Source organism: Zea mays, chromosome 9, assembly GCF_902167145.1.
Source record: "Zea mays cultivar B73 chromosome 9, Zm-B73-REFERENCE-NAM-5.0, whole genome shotgun sequence".
In the NCBI taxonomy this organism is placed as follows: Eukaryota; Viridiplantae; Streptophyta; class Magnoliopsida; order Poales; family Poaceae; genus Zea; species Zea mays.
Window position 1 is genome coordinate 40,379,317 of NC_050104.1, and position 16,155 is coordinate 40,395,471.

At 45.6% G+C, this 16,155-nt stretch overlaps 2 protein-coding genes across 2 annotated transcripts; both read right to left on the bottom strand.

Annotated features, from left to right (window-relative positions):
- Nucleotides 1-13,740: 13,740 nt before the first annotated feature.
- On the bottom strand, nt 13,741-14,088 carry LOC103638283 (40S ribosomal protein S4-like). The gene has a single exon (XM_008661239.4). The coding sequence runs from the start codon at nt 14,038-14,040 to the stop codon at nt 13,750-13,752; it is 291 nt and encodes a 96-aa protein (XP_008659461.1). The 5' UTR covers nt 14,041-14,088; the 3' UTR covers nt 13,741-13,749.
- A 594-nt stretch (nt 14,089-14,682) lies between these two features.
- On the bottom strand, nt 14,683-15,201 carry LOC103638284 (putative callose synthase 6). The gene is made up of 3 exons (XM_020544571.1): nt 15,129-15,201; nt 14,964-15,029; nt 14,683-14,882 (listed from the first exon to the last, which is right to left on the bottom strand). Exons 1-3 carry the CDS (start codon nt 15,181-15,183, stop codon nt 14,683-14,685), a joined length of 321 nt encoding a protein of 106 aa, XP_020400160.1. The 5' UTR covers nt 15,184-15,201.
- Between the last annotated feature and the right edge of the window lie 954 nt (nt 15,202-16,155).

Genomic DNA, 16,155 nt, shown 5'->3' on the forward strand with positions numbered 1-16,155 from the left:
GTTTCGCAATCTTCGAGAACCCTTCAATGAATCGCCAATAATATCCAGCCATTCCAATGAAGCTCTTGATTCCTCGAGCATCTGTTGGCGCTTTCCAGTTCAGAATGTCTGCCACTTTCTTCGGATCCACAGCCAATCCTTCTTTGTTGATTATGTGACCCAAGAATAGGACTTCACTGATCCAGAACTCGCACTTGCTCAACTTTGCATGCAGCTGGTGCTCTCGCAATCTCTGCAATACCATCCTCAAATGATCTGCATGCTCCTCTTCGCTTTGAGAATAAATCAGAATATCATCAATAAATACCACCACAAACTTATCAAGATAATCCATGAATACACTATTCATCAGATTCATGAAGAAGGCCGGTGCATTTGTTAGACTGAAAGACATCACAGTGAACTCATACAACCCGTACTTGGTAATGAATGCCGTCTTCGGAATGTCTGAAGGTCGGATCCTGAGCTGATGATAACCTGACCTCAGATCTATCTTGGAGAACATGATGACTCCTCTCAACTGGTCGAACAGATCTTCTATTCTAGGCAAGGGGTACTTGTTCTTGATTGTGACCTCATTCAGAGCTCGATAATCGATACACATCCTTCTGGTGCCATCTTTCTTCTCCATAAATAGGACAGGGGTGGCCCAAGGCGAGGTGCTTGGCCGGATGTAACCTTTCTCTGACAGCTCATCAATCTGCTTCTTGAGTTCAACCAACTCTGGTCCAGGTACTCTGTAAGCTCTTTTAAAGATGGGGGCGGTTCCAGGAAGAAGTTCTATGGCAAACTCAACTTTCCGCTCTGGTGGCATACCTGGTAAGTCCTTTGGAAACACATCCGGGAACTCGGACACAACCTTGATACTCTCAATTGGGTCTGCTTCACTGCTATCGACAGTCATCTGGTAACAACTTCCTTCCTTTGGCTCAGGCGGGACTAACTCGGTCACCACTTCCTCTCCTAGTGGGGACACCAACTTGATTGTCCTCTTATCACAACTCATAACTGCCTGATACTTATTTAGCCAATTCATCCCTAGGATGACATCTATTCCCTGAGTACCCATTACTATGAGGTTAGCGGGAAACACTATCCCCCTTATTTCCACACTTACTTTCAAACAAATGCTATCGGTTCGAATTCTACCACCGGTTGAGTCAATTTGAATGGGGGCTGACATGGTAGTAATTGGAAGATTATGTGCTTCTAACCATGATGTAGTAATAAATGAATGTGTTGCTCTAGTATCAAATAACACCTCTGCAATATGTGAGTCGACTGGGAACATACCTACTATCATGCCGGGGGTCTCCTGAACTGCTTCAGCCTCCAAGTGATTCAGTCTCCCATGATTATAGCGCGGCTGAGAGCGGTTGCCTGATCCTGGTTGAGGCACATTCTGCTTTGCTGGGGCATTGGGGCCTGACTGCTGCTGGGTTGCCTTCTTCGGACATTGCATCACCCAATGGCCTTGCTCTCCACAGTGGAAACATGCTCTGTTTCCAACCTGAGCTGGGGCTGCTTGATTGTTCTGCTGAGTTGCTGGGGCAGGAAGACGAAGTGCCTGCTGATTCTGCCTCTGGAACTGACCTCCTCCTAACTGATTGTTCTGGCGATTATGATGCTGATGCTGAGGATACTGCCTTTGGAACTGCTGTTGCTGAGGTGGACGCTGGTTCTGCCTGAACTGCTGAGGTTGATTGCCTGAGAAACAAGGACGATTGCTGCTTCCAAGCTGGGGTCCACTGATCTTGCGCTTGCAATCCTCCATCTCTCTACACTTCCTCTCTGTCATGATTGCTCTATCAATCAGGTGCTGAAACGTCGGGAAGGTATGATTCATCAGCTGATACTGCAGAGGGTCAACCGAGCCTCTCAGGAAACGGTGCTGTCTCTTGGCGTCGGTGTTGACATCTTCAGGAGCATAGCGAGACAACTGCAGAAACATGTCCCGGCACTCACTGACAGATAGTGACCCTAGCTTGAGGGCCAGGAACTCCCCCTTCTTCACTGTCATCAGACTTGCTGGAACATAGTACTGACGAAAGCCTCCTCGGAATTCTTCCCAGGTGATGGTGTCGGGGTTGGCATGGGTGGCGAGATAAGACTCCCACTAAGACTGAGCTGCTCCTCTCAACAGACGGGGACCATATAGAACTTTCTCCCTGTCATCGCACTGAGTAGTATGCAACTCCCGCTCCATAGTGCGCAGCCTGTCTTCAGCATCCATGGGGTCAGAAGATTGAGCAAACGTTGGGGGATGACCTCTCATGAATTCAGCACGCTTGTCTCTGGGCATCTGAGGCATCTGAGGCTGAGGTGGTGGCTGCTGCTGCTGCTGCTGAATGGCGGCCAGAGTCTGACCGATGGCTTGAACTGCCTGAGTCTGCATCAGGAATATCTGCTCGATGGACATCGGGGGCGGGTGCGGTAGTTGCTGTTGCTGGGGTACCTCATCCTGCTGAGCGGCTTGCTCCTGGTGAGCATGCCTTCCTCCTCTGCGCCTGTTTTCTGACATCTGCAGAATGCAACCACACATCAGAACTGATCTTGCAAATCTTGCAGCATAAGAAAAGAGTATAGAATTCTCCACAACATTGAACAGATGAGCATCTTCACTGATCTCCAACACAGACCAACACAGCTTCTCAGATAAAGAGGAAATTTGAATAAAAGGCTTCCCAACTAGATAACTAACTTAATTTACATATAACAGGTAAACCAAAATGCAGGGGATACCCACACTCTAGTGACAGTCATTACAAAGATCCAAATCAAACATAGTTCATCATGACAAACATAAATGCACAGGATAAGCAAACTACCCTGTCTAACTAAGACTAACTAAAAGCGAGACTAACGCTAAGACTATAGCTTCTATGCATATATATTTTCGTATTAATTACAAGATCCGACTCTGACGATCTATGGTTCTAAATTTATCTTGGTCTTGCAGTCGGGGTTTCCATAAGACTGGTGTCCACGCCGAGGTGAGCGGTACGGGTGCTGAGTCCCGACGGGAGCGGGGGAACCATCATCCAGGTGACGACGCTCCGCGTGCTCAGCCCGCAGCTGGGCGATCTCAGCACGAGCCCTACTCAGCTCGTCTAATGCATGGTCTAGCTCCGTGTTTAGCACGACGGCTAGGTTGACTGTGCTACTCAACCTAGGATTGTCCTCACCGACAGGTGAAACAATCACGCCTCCTGTGCTGCCAGATGGACGGCGGGGGTAATACTTCAGGTTGAGACCGTCAGCTACCCCACCGAGAACCGAGCAGTAGTGCGAAAGCGCATGCCATGAGGCATCTTGCATGGCCGCCTTAGCTGAGTCCCGCTCAGAGATGGAATAGTGCTCTGAGCAGACCTCAACACCCTAGAGACTGTTCTCCGGACGGCGCACCAAGCAGGTAGCCTCCCAGCGGTCCGGGTAGACCCTGCGACTATGCTAGAAGACCACACAGTGATACTCGATAGACCAAGTACGCCGGTCAAGTGCCCGACGTAGCAAAGTGTCGAGCGCATCGTGGAAGTGACACCCGCGAGCAGTGTCACGAGTGATGGGTCGAGCAACCCATCCTTCCGGCTCCTGGTCAGCAGAAAGGTCGGTGTCGTGGCTCGAGCTGCTGTCGCCACCTCCATCGTCTGGGTCTCCTCCAGCAGCTACTCCAACGGCTGGGGCGCTCAGTGGTGGTGCAGGGGGCGCCTTCAAGGGAAGCACGGGGGAGCAGGTCCTCACAGACTCTATCTCCTACTAGAGCGAGAAAGAAGAGCCCTGCTGCTCCTGTCGTCGACGCTCCTGCTCCTCATGCAGGCGGTGGTGCAGCCTCTCCAAGTGGCTGGACTGACCGGTCACTGGACGGCGAAGCGGATGCTCCTCGAGACGAGAGGGTAAGAAGGGGATGATAGACTTCCGTGCAGTGTGTCTAAGACGAGCCATCTACAAAAGACACCGCAAGCATAAGAGTGAGAACAGAACTAGTATGACCAGCAAGTAAACCATCAATAAATAAGGAATTAGAATAAACAAAAAGATTTTTAGCAAGGTATAATATATAGTAGAACATAGGTTTGGTCGATATGACCAACTTTTGAAGGGATACTAAAGTCAAGGCAGGAACAGAGGTCTATAATCCTTAGAACGACCATTCTACTCTAGGTTAGCGGTCCTACAGTCAGCACGGCTTTCATACCACCTATGTCACACCCGGTTTTAGAAGGCAAACCGAATGCGAACCATGTACGTACCAGGATCAGCAATTCACGTACACAACAGTTACATAACTGGAAATCATCACACAGTGCTTAAATGATAACATAAAAGGGTAATAATAGTCGATTACATCATATGTCTGAGACACTCCACATAGTCTTTACAACAATCAAAGTGCGGAAAAGAAACGTAGATAAACGCGGCCTTCATAGGCAGCCGACTAGGGGTTGCCGCTAACCCATGCCTAGAACTTGTCATAATCTTGGAACTCATGGTGGTCTCCTTCCATAGCTTCATCTTCTCCTGAGCAGTGGTTGCAACGCGGACAACCTGGGGATGGGGGGGGCATTTGGTGTGTAGAGCAAGGGTGAGTACACATCAACATACTCAGCAAGTATCCTATTTGGCTGTAGTGGACTAGCTTTATGTGGGGGTAAGTCAAGCAGTTGCTTTTAGTTGGTCAGATTGTTATTACTAGTAGAGAAAGCCAAGTTTTAGAATTAACCCACGTTATTAACCCAAGCGTACTCCTTTCCAAACGGAAAGAGTACCACTTACCATTACCAGAGCCAATACCAAGAACCATCAATCTCATTGCCACCTGCAATCCGAACATCTCTGATCAAGTACCACTAATCACTGGAGCTCCCTTGGCCACTCATAACCGTGAGCATGGCTGATATATCAGTTTTCAAACACTCTGCAGAGGTTGTGCACTTTACCCACAAGCCGTGATTCCCTTTCTGCCCGGAGATCATGACTCTCCATTGATCACTACCAAGGTGACCCAGCAGGGTATCACTACGTAGCCTTTACAAAGATTCCCCGGGGCTGTAGCCGCCCATTAGGTTTCCTAAATGCACCGCACTCCTTCCCAAGGGGGCGAACCCAAGCTTGGCAGAGCGAGCCGCATACACCGAGCCCCATTGACGGCACGACGGCTAAGCGAACTACACCCCAGTTCCTCTAATTATTTAGCTAAGGGCATCCCATTCCACCCTCATGGTTGCACTGTTTTCCCGGGCGGTCATCCAATGAACAGGTCCTTACGGAGAGGCACTCGAGAAATCGCTCGAGCCCCCTTGAATGCCACAAGTATAACATCATAATAAAAGAGGGGAAAACAGTGTATCATTGATAATTCTCATCATGTTCATTGATTAGAGTTTAGCAATAGCATAAAGCTAAACAATAATAATCCAACCCAAATAGATAAACAAGGACACAGATAACAAAAGCTAGTCAATCCTTAGGTATAAATGTGAAATGCGGGAGGTGAATTAAAGAATGTATAGGACAGGGATAGGTCAAAGGACACTTGCCTCCACCAACCGACTGCTGCTTAGGGGCTTCTCCTGCGAGTTCTTCGGGCTCCTCAACCAGATCGTTCTCTATGTGAGCACAAACATACATACATCCACACATTTAATACAAAAGAACAATATATCATACAATAGAATGCAGTAAATAAACGGATGTTCCTCGCGAGGCTCACAACGATGGTTAAGGGAGAGAAAGAGGAATGGATAGTCGAACAACAATCACGATACATTATTATAAATTAAACCACTCGCTTAATAGAAGGGCATTAATTTGGTCACTACGTTTAGCATAAAGTAAAGTCATGTTTCATGTTTAATCATTATAAGCAGATGAAGATAAATTAAAAGGATTGTCGCACGGCGAGACGCGTGACATAACACCTTAAATCGAATTTAAGAAATCAACGACTCATCACGCGACAGAGCGCACAACGAGACACTTGCATTAATTATAAAGAGACGTTAAGCATCGCGCGACGAAACGCACGACAGCATACGTCATTCGAACTAAATTTAAAGTGAAACGTCGCGCGACTGGACACGTGACGTCACACATTAAACAACCTGAAATTAAAATGGATGGTCGCGCGACGAAGCGCGCGACACAGCACATTAATAGAATCTGAAATTAGACAAATTCGTCGCGTGATGCAACACGCTAACTAACGTAGTTTGAAATTAATTAAAAAAAACCAAGAATAATCACCGCATGCGTGGGGCTGCGCACACGGGATCGCGTTGGGGCAAACGGGGGAGCGCGAGGCCGCACCGAGGCCACGCGAGCCGCGTCGGGGGCCGGGACGCTGCGCGCAGGGGCCGAAGGCCACGCGCAGGGGGCCGAGGCCGCGCGCCGGGGGCAGGGGATGCCGCGCGCCGGGGGGCAGGAGCAGGGGCGAGCCGCGCCGCCGAGGGGAGGGAAGAGGCGGGGTCGCACCGTGCCGCCGCGGGGAGGGAAGGGAGCAGGGGCGGCCGCGCCGCCGCAGGGGAGGGACAGGGGCGAGCCGCGCCGCTGGGGAGGGAAGGGAGCAGGGGCGGCCGCGCCGCCGTGGGGGAGGGGCAGGGTCGGGGTCGCGCTGCCGGGGCCGCAAGGGCGAGCCGCGCCGGGGGCAGGGGACCGCACACCGGGGAGCCGCGCGCCGGGAAGAGAAGGGGAGGGAGAGGGAGAGAGAGGAGAAGGGAGGGGAGCTCACCTCGGGGATCCAACTCCGGCGATCACCGTCTCCAAAACCTAGGGCACCATGGGAGAGAGAGAGATGGGAGAGAGAGAGGTTGCTACACGGGAGAAATCAAATGAGGCAACTAGATCTGGGGGAGGGGGCGCATGGGGTGGGCAGGGGCGCCAGGGGCGCGCGGGCCGGACCGGGCCGGGCTGGACTGGGTCGCATTGCGGATCGAAACCAACGACACGCACGACCATTAAACGAAATTCAATCGCGAACCGAAATCCGAAACGGAACGAGACGAACACGTGACATCAGACAAAGAAATGTGCTTCGGCATGATGCAACACCCATGACACTTAGGTTTTGTTTATACATGACACGGACACCTGTCACTATACTGGTTTGAAATTGGGAAGAAGGAGCGAAACAGGAAGAGAAAAGAGAGTAACGCCTGAATTTGGTGAGTAAAAAAAAAGAAAAAATTCTACCCCCAAATTCAGGGCATTACAGTTCTAGTCGTGTTGATTGGAAGCCGGATCATCTGTGTGACATCTCCACCAAATCGATAGTTACCTTCACCTGACAGAAGATCGGGCACCCCCGTTCCTATCAAGTGGTATTCAAAGACTCAGGTATTACCGTCAGGCTTACCCTAGTTTAGTTTAGGTTTTTCATCCTCTAACTCCAGATAATTGCCATACAAAAAAATTTCCGCTGTTCTAGAACCCTTGTTTAGCCTTTGTAATTTCGTTTTCAGTTTGGCTTTGTTTAGTTCGTGTTCGTGGTCGAGTCATGTTGCTGGTTTAGGGTGTATCTTCGTCGTAGATCAACTGCCCTCGCTAGCCACTATTCCATCCACCATTACCCAGATCACAAGTCGATCCACCCATTAATCTACTTGCCCTCGCTAGCCGCCGCCGCACCAGCCCTAGATAGATTACAGATACACCGCTATCCCATCCACCATTACCTAGATCACGAGTCGATCCACCCAATTAATCGACTTGCCCTAACCGCGGTGATTGCAGATAGGGAATTTTTTGCCCTAACCGCCACTTTCTAGTCGTGCCTCCAAAAACATAACTTGAGGTACCTTCCTTAAACCGGGCATAACTTTTCGCTCGGGTGTCCAAAAAATCTGAAATTTTACAGGAGCTTGTTGACACCATTCTGAGGCCAGCCAAACTAGCCTTTGGCTTGTTTGGTTTCGATAAAATTGTCAAAAAAATTCAGGAAAATAAAGAAAAAAATTTGTCAAAGCTCTTGCACGCTTTTCAGAGAACTTGCTCATTTTCTGTAGACCACATCTGATCTCTATTTTAGGTGAAACTTGGTGTAGCTCCTATTTTGTTGCTTCTTGTGCTAACAAAAATATAAAAAATCATACAAAAAAAGAAAAACAAAATCACCAGTGAATCCTACTAGTGCCTTTTTGGCCTCGCGAGTACAATATTTACGGTACTGCCATTCTGCTATTTCCATTGTTCTTTGTTCCAACTTGTTGTGATACGCCTCGGATACATCTCTTAGCCAGCAATTGTGACTTGTGCTTTGGATATTTATTGAACTTCGCTCATCTGCACTCGATTTTGTTCCACATTCACATACATATTGTGCCTGTCCTACAACTCCACATACTATATCTTCTGATCAATACAGATTTGACCTTGCAATCGCGGTTTCACTACCTCTTGGTAAGTATCACGAACCAGCCTCCGATTGTACAATCCTTTGCTTGTATTTCGTCAGACAGTTGTAAGAGCTTGGTAAGATACATTAGAGCGTGTTCCTGTGTTCCACCTGAGAGGAGCGTGTAGTGAAATTATTAGGGATAACTGTCACCGTTTGTTTCCTGTTTTTGTGTTTCGATTGCAGGCGACGAAGAAGAAGCAAGGATCCCTACAGACTTCGATGAATGTGTTAGCCGCCAAGATCTTGAGGCAAACAACAAGCTCCTGAAGGAGCAAATGCAGGAGACGGTCCACAAGTCAGTGCATGATGCCTTCATTGACATGAACCTTGGCAAGACTTACGAGAGGCTAGATCGACGATTGTCCCAAATCGTCGACAGACTTGCTGTGTTGGAGACGCAACAACAAGCACCGCCACCACCACCTCCTCGTCCACGTCTTCCCGATGATGCGATGTTTGATGAAGAAGGTAATTATGATGAAGCGGCCACTAGAGATTTGCGCCTACGTCGTCGTCTTCATCAAAACACAGAAGGTATGCCACACCGCCAGCAAGGTAATAACAATCGTGCTCCTGACGACCCTTATGCTAAGGTTAAATTTACTATACCATCTTTTTCGGGTCATTATGATGCTGAGGGATATCTTGATTGGGAGATGACGATAGAATAGAAATTTGCTGCCCACCTTGTACCTGAAAGACATCAAGTTAGACAAGCCACTAGTGAATTTAAAGATTTTGCTATTGTCTGGTGGACTGGTCTAGTTGGGGATGGTAGAGCACCTACGACTTGGGAAGATCTTAAGGTAGCTATGCGCGATAGATTTGTTCCCTCATCTTATCATAGAGAATTGCGTAAGAAATTGATGCGTTTAGAGCAAGGGGATAAATCTGTTCAATATTATTATGCTGAGCTTCAGAAGGGATTGCAACGTTGTGGGATAGTAGAGGGACATGAGGACGCTCTTTGCCATTTTTATTCAGGTTTGCGGCTTGACATTCAGGACATTGTGGATTACAAAGAATTTAACATTGTCAACAAGTTGTTCCAGTTTGCTATGCTTGCAGAGAAGGAATTGCAGGGATGCCAACATCGACCTAGGGCTACTTTTGGCGCCTCCTCTAGATCACAGACGCACACACCTGCCTCGAGTCATACACCTTCCTCGACACCTGCTGCACATGTTGGTAAACTTCCTTTGCAGGTACCCGCCAAGAAACAGAATTCACCAACACCTGCAGCACCTTCCAGTGGTCGTTCTTCAGGTATTGTTTGCCATCGCTGTCATGGGATTGGTCACATGAAGAAGGATTGCCCGAGTCAGCGAACATACATTGCTACGGATGATGGCTACATTAGTGCTTCCAACGGTGAGGGTGACGATGATGACTCCAGTGATGTTGCTGCTAATGATGATGCCATGCTTGGTGCTGATGCTACGGTGAACCTTCGAAGCATCATGGTGTAGCGTGTTCTTAGTTCTCAGCCTGAATCATCATAGAAGCAACAATGCCATAATTTGTTCGAGACTTTCTTCTCCATCGAGAATAGGCGTGCACGTGTTATTATTGATGGTGGAAGCTGCAATAATTTGGTGAGTTAGATTTGGTCAAGAAGCTTGGCCTGACCACACATCCATGGCCACATCCATACCACATTCAGTGCATCAATGATTCAGGCAAGGTTAAGGTAACACACATGGTACGAGTGCATTTCTCCATTGGTATGTATTCTGATTATGCGGATTGCGATGTAGTACCTATGGAAGCTTGTTCTCTTTTGTTGGGTAGACCTTGGGAATATGATACTGATGCATGTCACCATGGTAGGAGTAATACATACACTTTTAGGCATAAAGATAAAAACATTACTTTGCTACCTTTGACTCTTACTGAAATTGTACAAGCTGATAAAGATAGAGCTGCAAGTACCCATAAGGAACCAACTAATGAGACAAAAATTCAGCAACAAATTAGATTGAAAGCTCCTGTCATGCTTGCTACTAAATCTGATCTTTTTGAAACTCATGCTACTAATGCTTGTTGATATGCCTTGGTTTGCAAAGATGCTTTCTTTTCTATTGATGATATTGCTAGCACTTTGCCTGCATCTGTGACTAACCTTTTGCAGCAGTTCCGAGATGTTTTTCCCTCTGAGTTACCTCCAGGACTTCCTCCCATTTATGGGATTGAGCACTAGATTGATTTGATTCCTGGAGCGAGCTTGCCCAACCATGCTGCCGGACCATTTAAAATTTCAGATTTAAAGCCATATTTGGGAAAAGAAGATGAGCTTGAGTCAAGGGCGACTCCACTTCAAGAGGGGGAGGATGATGAGGACATGGATGTGTTTCCCTCTGAGATACCCCCTGGATTACCACCTGAGTTGCCTCCAGATTTTCGGGTTAGTCCCACCTTTAACATTTCAGATTTGAAGCCATATATGGGTGAAGAAGATGAGATCGAGTCGAGGATGACTCCAATTCAAGAGGAGGAGGATGATGAGGACATCACTTCTATACATACAATGAATGGACCGATAACACGATCGCGTGCACGATAGCTAAATCTCCAGGTACGTTCTACCCTAGTCAATTGTGTTTCGGAGCTTACGCTTGGGGTCATGGATGTTTTGATGATTAGGAACCTTGGAGAGGACCATCATGGACTTGAGAAAGGCCTAGGTGTTGAGGAGGAGCAGCAAGGGCGCCACAACAGGAAGGAGATCAAGTCCGACTCGGCTGCGACTCCATCTCGGGTTCCAGGACCAGTTTGCACTAAAATGGACGCCCAAGATGCATCCAGACTCCGATTGCGACGAACTTGATATGGTTGGAAAGATAAGGAGATTATCTAACCAACCCAACTGGTTCCACCCTAAAATTCGTTCGGAGTCAACGGGAATCGTCGAAACAATTCAGTGTTCAGATTCTGTTTTGGTGCTGCGACATCGTATGTTGGGCCGTTGGGCCGTGTATTGCGTCGGAGCCCATTAGGGGCGAGTCCAGGGGTCACGCATGCCCTAATACTCTATTTATTAAGCAGCTGCCGCCCCATTAGGGTTGGGTTTTGCTTAAGTTTAGATCTGTCACGAACAGTCGTCGTAGATCGGTTTGTGAGACCCCAACTTCACTAGTAGAAAAAGGCTCAAAGCCTGCGGTGCAGTATATTTTTACAGGCGGATTCAGTTATCAACCGCCTGTGCTATTTTTAGTGGCGGTTTCTTAAGAAAACCGCCACTAGAAATCATATGTTTAGAGGCGGTTCCTTAAGAAAACCGCTAGTAGAAATCCATGATGGAGCTTGTCCTCAGTTAACCGCCACTAGAAATCGATTTTCACTGGCAGTCCTCAGTTAACCGCTTGTAAAAATGATGATTTCTACTGGCCTCTAGTACTGGCGGTTACAAAAAACGTCACTGTAAATAGGTTTACAACCGCCACTATAAAGCTTCTCTGTACTAGTGCTTGTGAGCTTAATCATTCATCCGCAATATTCTAGATTGTGTTATTTCTTGTTCTTGCTTGTGTCTTCGATTCTCAGGCAGGAATTAGCCCTTGTGGCGAGGTCAATCGTGCAGTGCACGGTTGATAACCAGAGGAGAAGTGGTGCTGCGATTGCGGGGTTCTAGTCGTGTTGATTGGAAGCCGGATCGTCTGTGTGACATCTCCACCAAATCGATAGTTACCTTCACCTGACGGAAGATCGGGCACCCCCGCTCCTATCACCAAAAGGCTAGCAGCATGCCACTAAAACCAAAAGGCTAGCACTATTAAGTCTAAACAATATGCCAGGCTGCTAACATCCACTTTTCTCCTCCATTACTCCATTAGCACATCTTCCTTCGGCCTGTACAAATCTTTATAAATCAGCATAGTTTATAAATCAATACATCACTATTGATTTTGGTTATACTTACTAATTGCTTGCCACCACATCCTTAGGGAACTCCACAAACTCGATATGACCATCATCTCCCTCCTGAACAGTCCACACATGTCACATCAGCATTAAATAGAACAAAAGTTAAAAGAAATATTAAATATAGTTGCTATGTTACAGATTATAATAGGATTACATACCACAAGAATAGGTGCACTTTTCTCATGTTGAGAGCCCCTTATCCAACTAGATGCACAAATTAGTGCTTGAACTATTGAAGGATTCAAAGAACTTCGATAATCATCAACCACTCTTCCTCCAATACTAAAAGTGGACTCTGATGATACACTTCTTGCTGGGACAGCCAAAAATCTCTTTGCCATACTTGAGACTATTGGAAACCTATGAGCATGTTGTTGCCAATAGCAAAGCTAGATGAAATTCTTATGAGCATGTTGTTGCCAATAGCTTGCTAACTTTTGACTGCGGTGTGCTAGTGTTGGCCTATTGGGCTTGGTCTTGTTGGGCAGTTGGCAATTGGCATGTTGCCTAAATGCCTACTTCGGCTAGCTGGCTACTTCCTTGCATGTTGCCTCATTGTCGATTTGCCATGGTATACCATTAGCTCGTTTGAGCTCGCGAGCTGGCTCATTAAGGAAACAAGCTCAGATGTCACTACTATAAAACATGTTATATGAGACGGTTAATTTTCAGTTCTTAAGACGCTTATGAAGTCTCCAAATTTGATGGAGTCGTAACGGATGTCCCACATTTAAGATGGTTATAAACCGTCTTAAAAGATATTATATAAGACAATTTTTAATTTATAATCGTCTGTAAAAGGTATTTGTTTAAGTCATTTTGTCCGATAATCCGTCTTGAATTATGTATTTATTTAAGACACTTCTTTTGAAGAACCGTAGAGAATACAAACATTATAAGTCATAAAGTATTTATCAAACTGTCTCGAATATCCTACAACAATAGACGATTACAATAGGAAAACCATCTTATTTAGGTGACTAATACTGGACGTTTTAGAAACTGTCTTATTTAGGAGACTGATATTAGACATTTTGGTGACCGTCTTATTAAGATTTAAACGAAATGACTTACACGACAGTACATTCTTCAATTTGTAATCATTTTTTAGATATCACGTTATAATAATTTGAAAGAGAAATATACATACACATATATTGAACAACATTATAATTAATATAATATAAATAAGAACCTTTCAATATCTCATAAATAAGCATGGTCAAACAACTCATACATAAGTGTACTCTAAATCTAAACTAAAATACAACTGTTTGCACTAATGTTAAGCCTAATTTTATATGAATTCAAGTCTCCACACTTTTGCGGCCACCAAATTTGAATTACATTCTATCTTTTCCTATCTTTTCCTGTACAACAAATAGGAGAAAACTAGACATAGCAAAAAGCTTCAAGCAGCACGTTCAGAGAACTTATGCGTTGGCAGTAGCCTGGGCAATGAAATCGCGCCTCCTCTGCTCCTCGATGATGCTGAGCTTGATACCATTGCCCTTGGGCAGGCTCACCCACGGCTTGTTGCCCTTGCCGATGGTGAACACGTTGCCCATGCGGGTGGCGAACTGGTGGCCCATGGAGTCCTCGACGTGGATGGTCTCGAAGCTGCCCTTGTGCTTCTCCCTGTTCTTGATCACTCCTACACGCCCGGTGTTCCTCCCGCCGGTCACCATGACCACGTTGCCGACGTCAAACTTGATGAAGTCCATGATTTTGGTTTTCAAGTTTTCCCTCTCCAATATCTGTTGGATTGCCAGGAAGCTTTATGCGGTAAATTTCGTAAAACAAAATTTGTAGCGTTAAGCATGAAAATGATATCTGTTTTAATCATGTGTACACAGAAATAGCACAATGTTGCTAAACCTGAGCATTTGGTTGCATGAATCAGTGTAGAAATCTTGATAAGAAACTACTTATATATATCACACATTATTTGGTAAAAGATTCTTTTGTAGGAGTGTAACCTGAGGAAAGCATTATTTTTATGACATAGCTGACTCAAATTGCAACAACTCCTAAGCTTACTTATTAACTAGAAAGAAAACAGATAACTGAAGGCTTGATATTTAACATTATAATATAGGCTACATAACAATGTCAACCAAGCCAATCCTAATAACTGGATTTTTCATATAACTTCATTTACCAAATCCAAAAATTCTGGAAATGAAATAAGTAAAAATTCAAAACTCATATAACTCTTCTATTTTCTGCATGGGTTGCCCAGGACTTGTGACTTCATGTGTTATGCAAAGGCAAGTGAACTTACAAGTTAGTGATGGGTTCCTGTGTAATTTACAAGTTAGTTGGATTGGAGCAAGCTTACTATGTAGGTATACTAGTATAGAGCATTAGCTTCTGTACATTATCATGAGACCGATAATATTCTGATAGCGCCTTTTTTCATTTAAATCCTTTGATGTCTTTTGCATGCCATAAACTTGACATGAGACAACATATGTGAATTTGATATCAGCAATAGCTTGTGCCATTTCAATATCAGATTGCAACTCTTGGTAGGATCCTATTGATCTGTCTCGGTCAACTTTAGCTACAAAACATAAACATGTAATCAGAGATATGATGATAAACATGGTTTGGAAAAAGGAAAACATGGACACATTGATCTTACCAGGATCTGTCATATCTTGAAGGCATTGGATTTCAAGTGCCTTTCTGTAGTACATCATTCCTCTTACTAGGAAAATAAAAAAAGTAGTTTGGGAAAAAATGGAAAAAAGAAGTCAGAGAACATGTTATATTTTGATGAATCACAGGATTGCACTACTCATTTTACCTGTTCTGGTGAGAGTTTGACCCCTATAAGACGCCCAATTACAGATCTCATCCATCCTTTCTTTAAGTTCTTCTTCATCATTTAGTTTAAAATCTATCCACTGAAGGAAGTTCCTAAATTCATCTATGGACACACAAGATGTGACACCCCAGTGTCACCTAGGGTTTCTTCCTTAAGCTAACCCCAACCTATTATCACATGTAAACCTAGTGAAGGAATGAACATAAAAAATTAAGATCAAAGACTTATAATGAGTCTCCTCAAATTCTCCTTAATCTTGTCATGAACCTTAATAAGGAAGACTCTCAAACCTTAATAAATCCTAAGTGAGCAAATTAAGCATAAAGGGTAATTGGGAGAAATCTTGGGGGGAAAATGCAAATTTTAGAAAAGACCAAATTGCAAAGTTTTAGTTCACCAAATAACTAACAAATCATAGTAAGAAAGTTTGGCCATTTGGTTTTTCCAAAATCCCCAAATCAGCCCTTGAACCATGGTCCCATGGGGAAATTCAGAATTCAGAATTCTGAATTACAGAACCCTTACCAAAGATCCTTTGCGTTCTCTGTTTTTCGAAACTCAAAACCAGGAAGTCCAAATATCAAAGTTGTGCCAAATTTCCTTGAACACGCTCTAGAAAATTTTGAACTCAAACCAAATTCATTTGATACGGTTTTGGCGTAGCTTGACCTCGGGACCAGGCATTCTGACACTGGCACCTTGGTGACGCTACAACTCCCTGTCCCTAGCCTAAAACCCCGCGACGTCCATACACAAAAGACAAAGCAATGTCAGGTGAACAAATCCTTCACAGCAATCTTGCCCAAATTCGCGAAGATTAGCGCCCAATCGGCGTTAGAACTTGGGCAGAGGCAACGGTTCCACGTGTTCGACCGTGGCTGACACCCCCGGTTCATGCCCGTTCGCGCTCCCGCACTCCCCAGCGCACGCCCGCGCGCGCTCGCCATTCCACGGCCGCCTGTGCACCGCGCCGTGCCTATAAAGCAGCCCCGAGCCTCGGCCATCC

Coding starts and splice junctions, on each gene's coding strand:
- LOC103638283 (XM_008661239.4), bottom strand. CDS start 14,040: ATGGACTTCATCAAGTTTGACGTCGGCAACGTGGTCATGGTGACCGGC.
- LOC103638284 (XM_020544571.1), bottom strand. CDS start 15,183: ATGGATGAGATCTGTAATTGGGCGTCTTATAGGGGTCAAACTCTCACC. Junction 15,030..15,128: donor TCAAACTCTCACCAGAACAG/GTAAAATGAGTA, acceptor TTATTTTCCTAG/TAAGAGGAATGATGTACTAC. Junction 14,883..14,963: donor TCAAGATATGACAGATCCTG/GTAAGATCAATG, acceptor TATGTTTTGTAG/CTAAAGTTGACCGAGACAGA.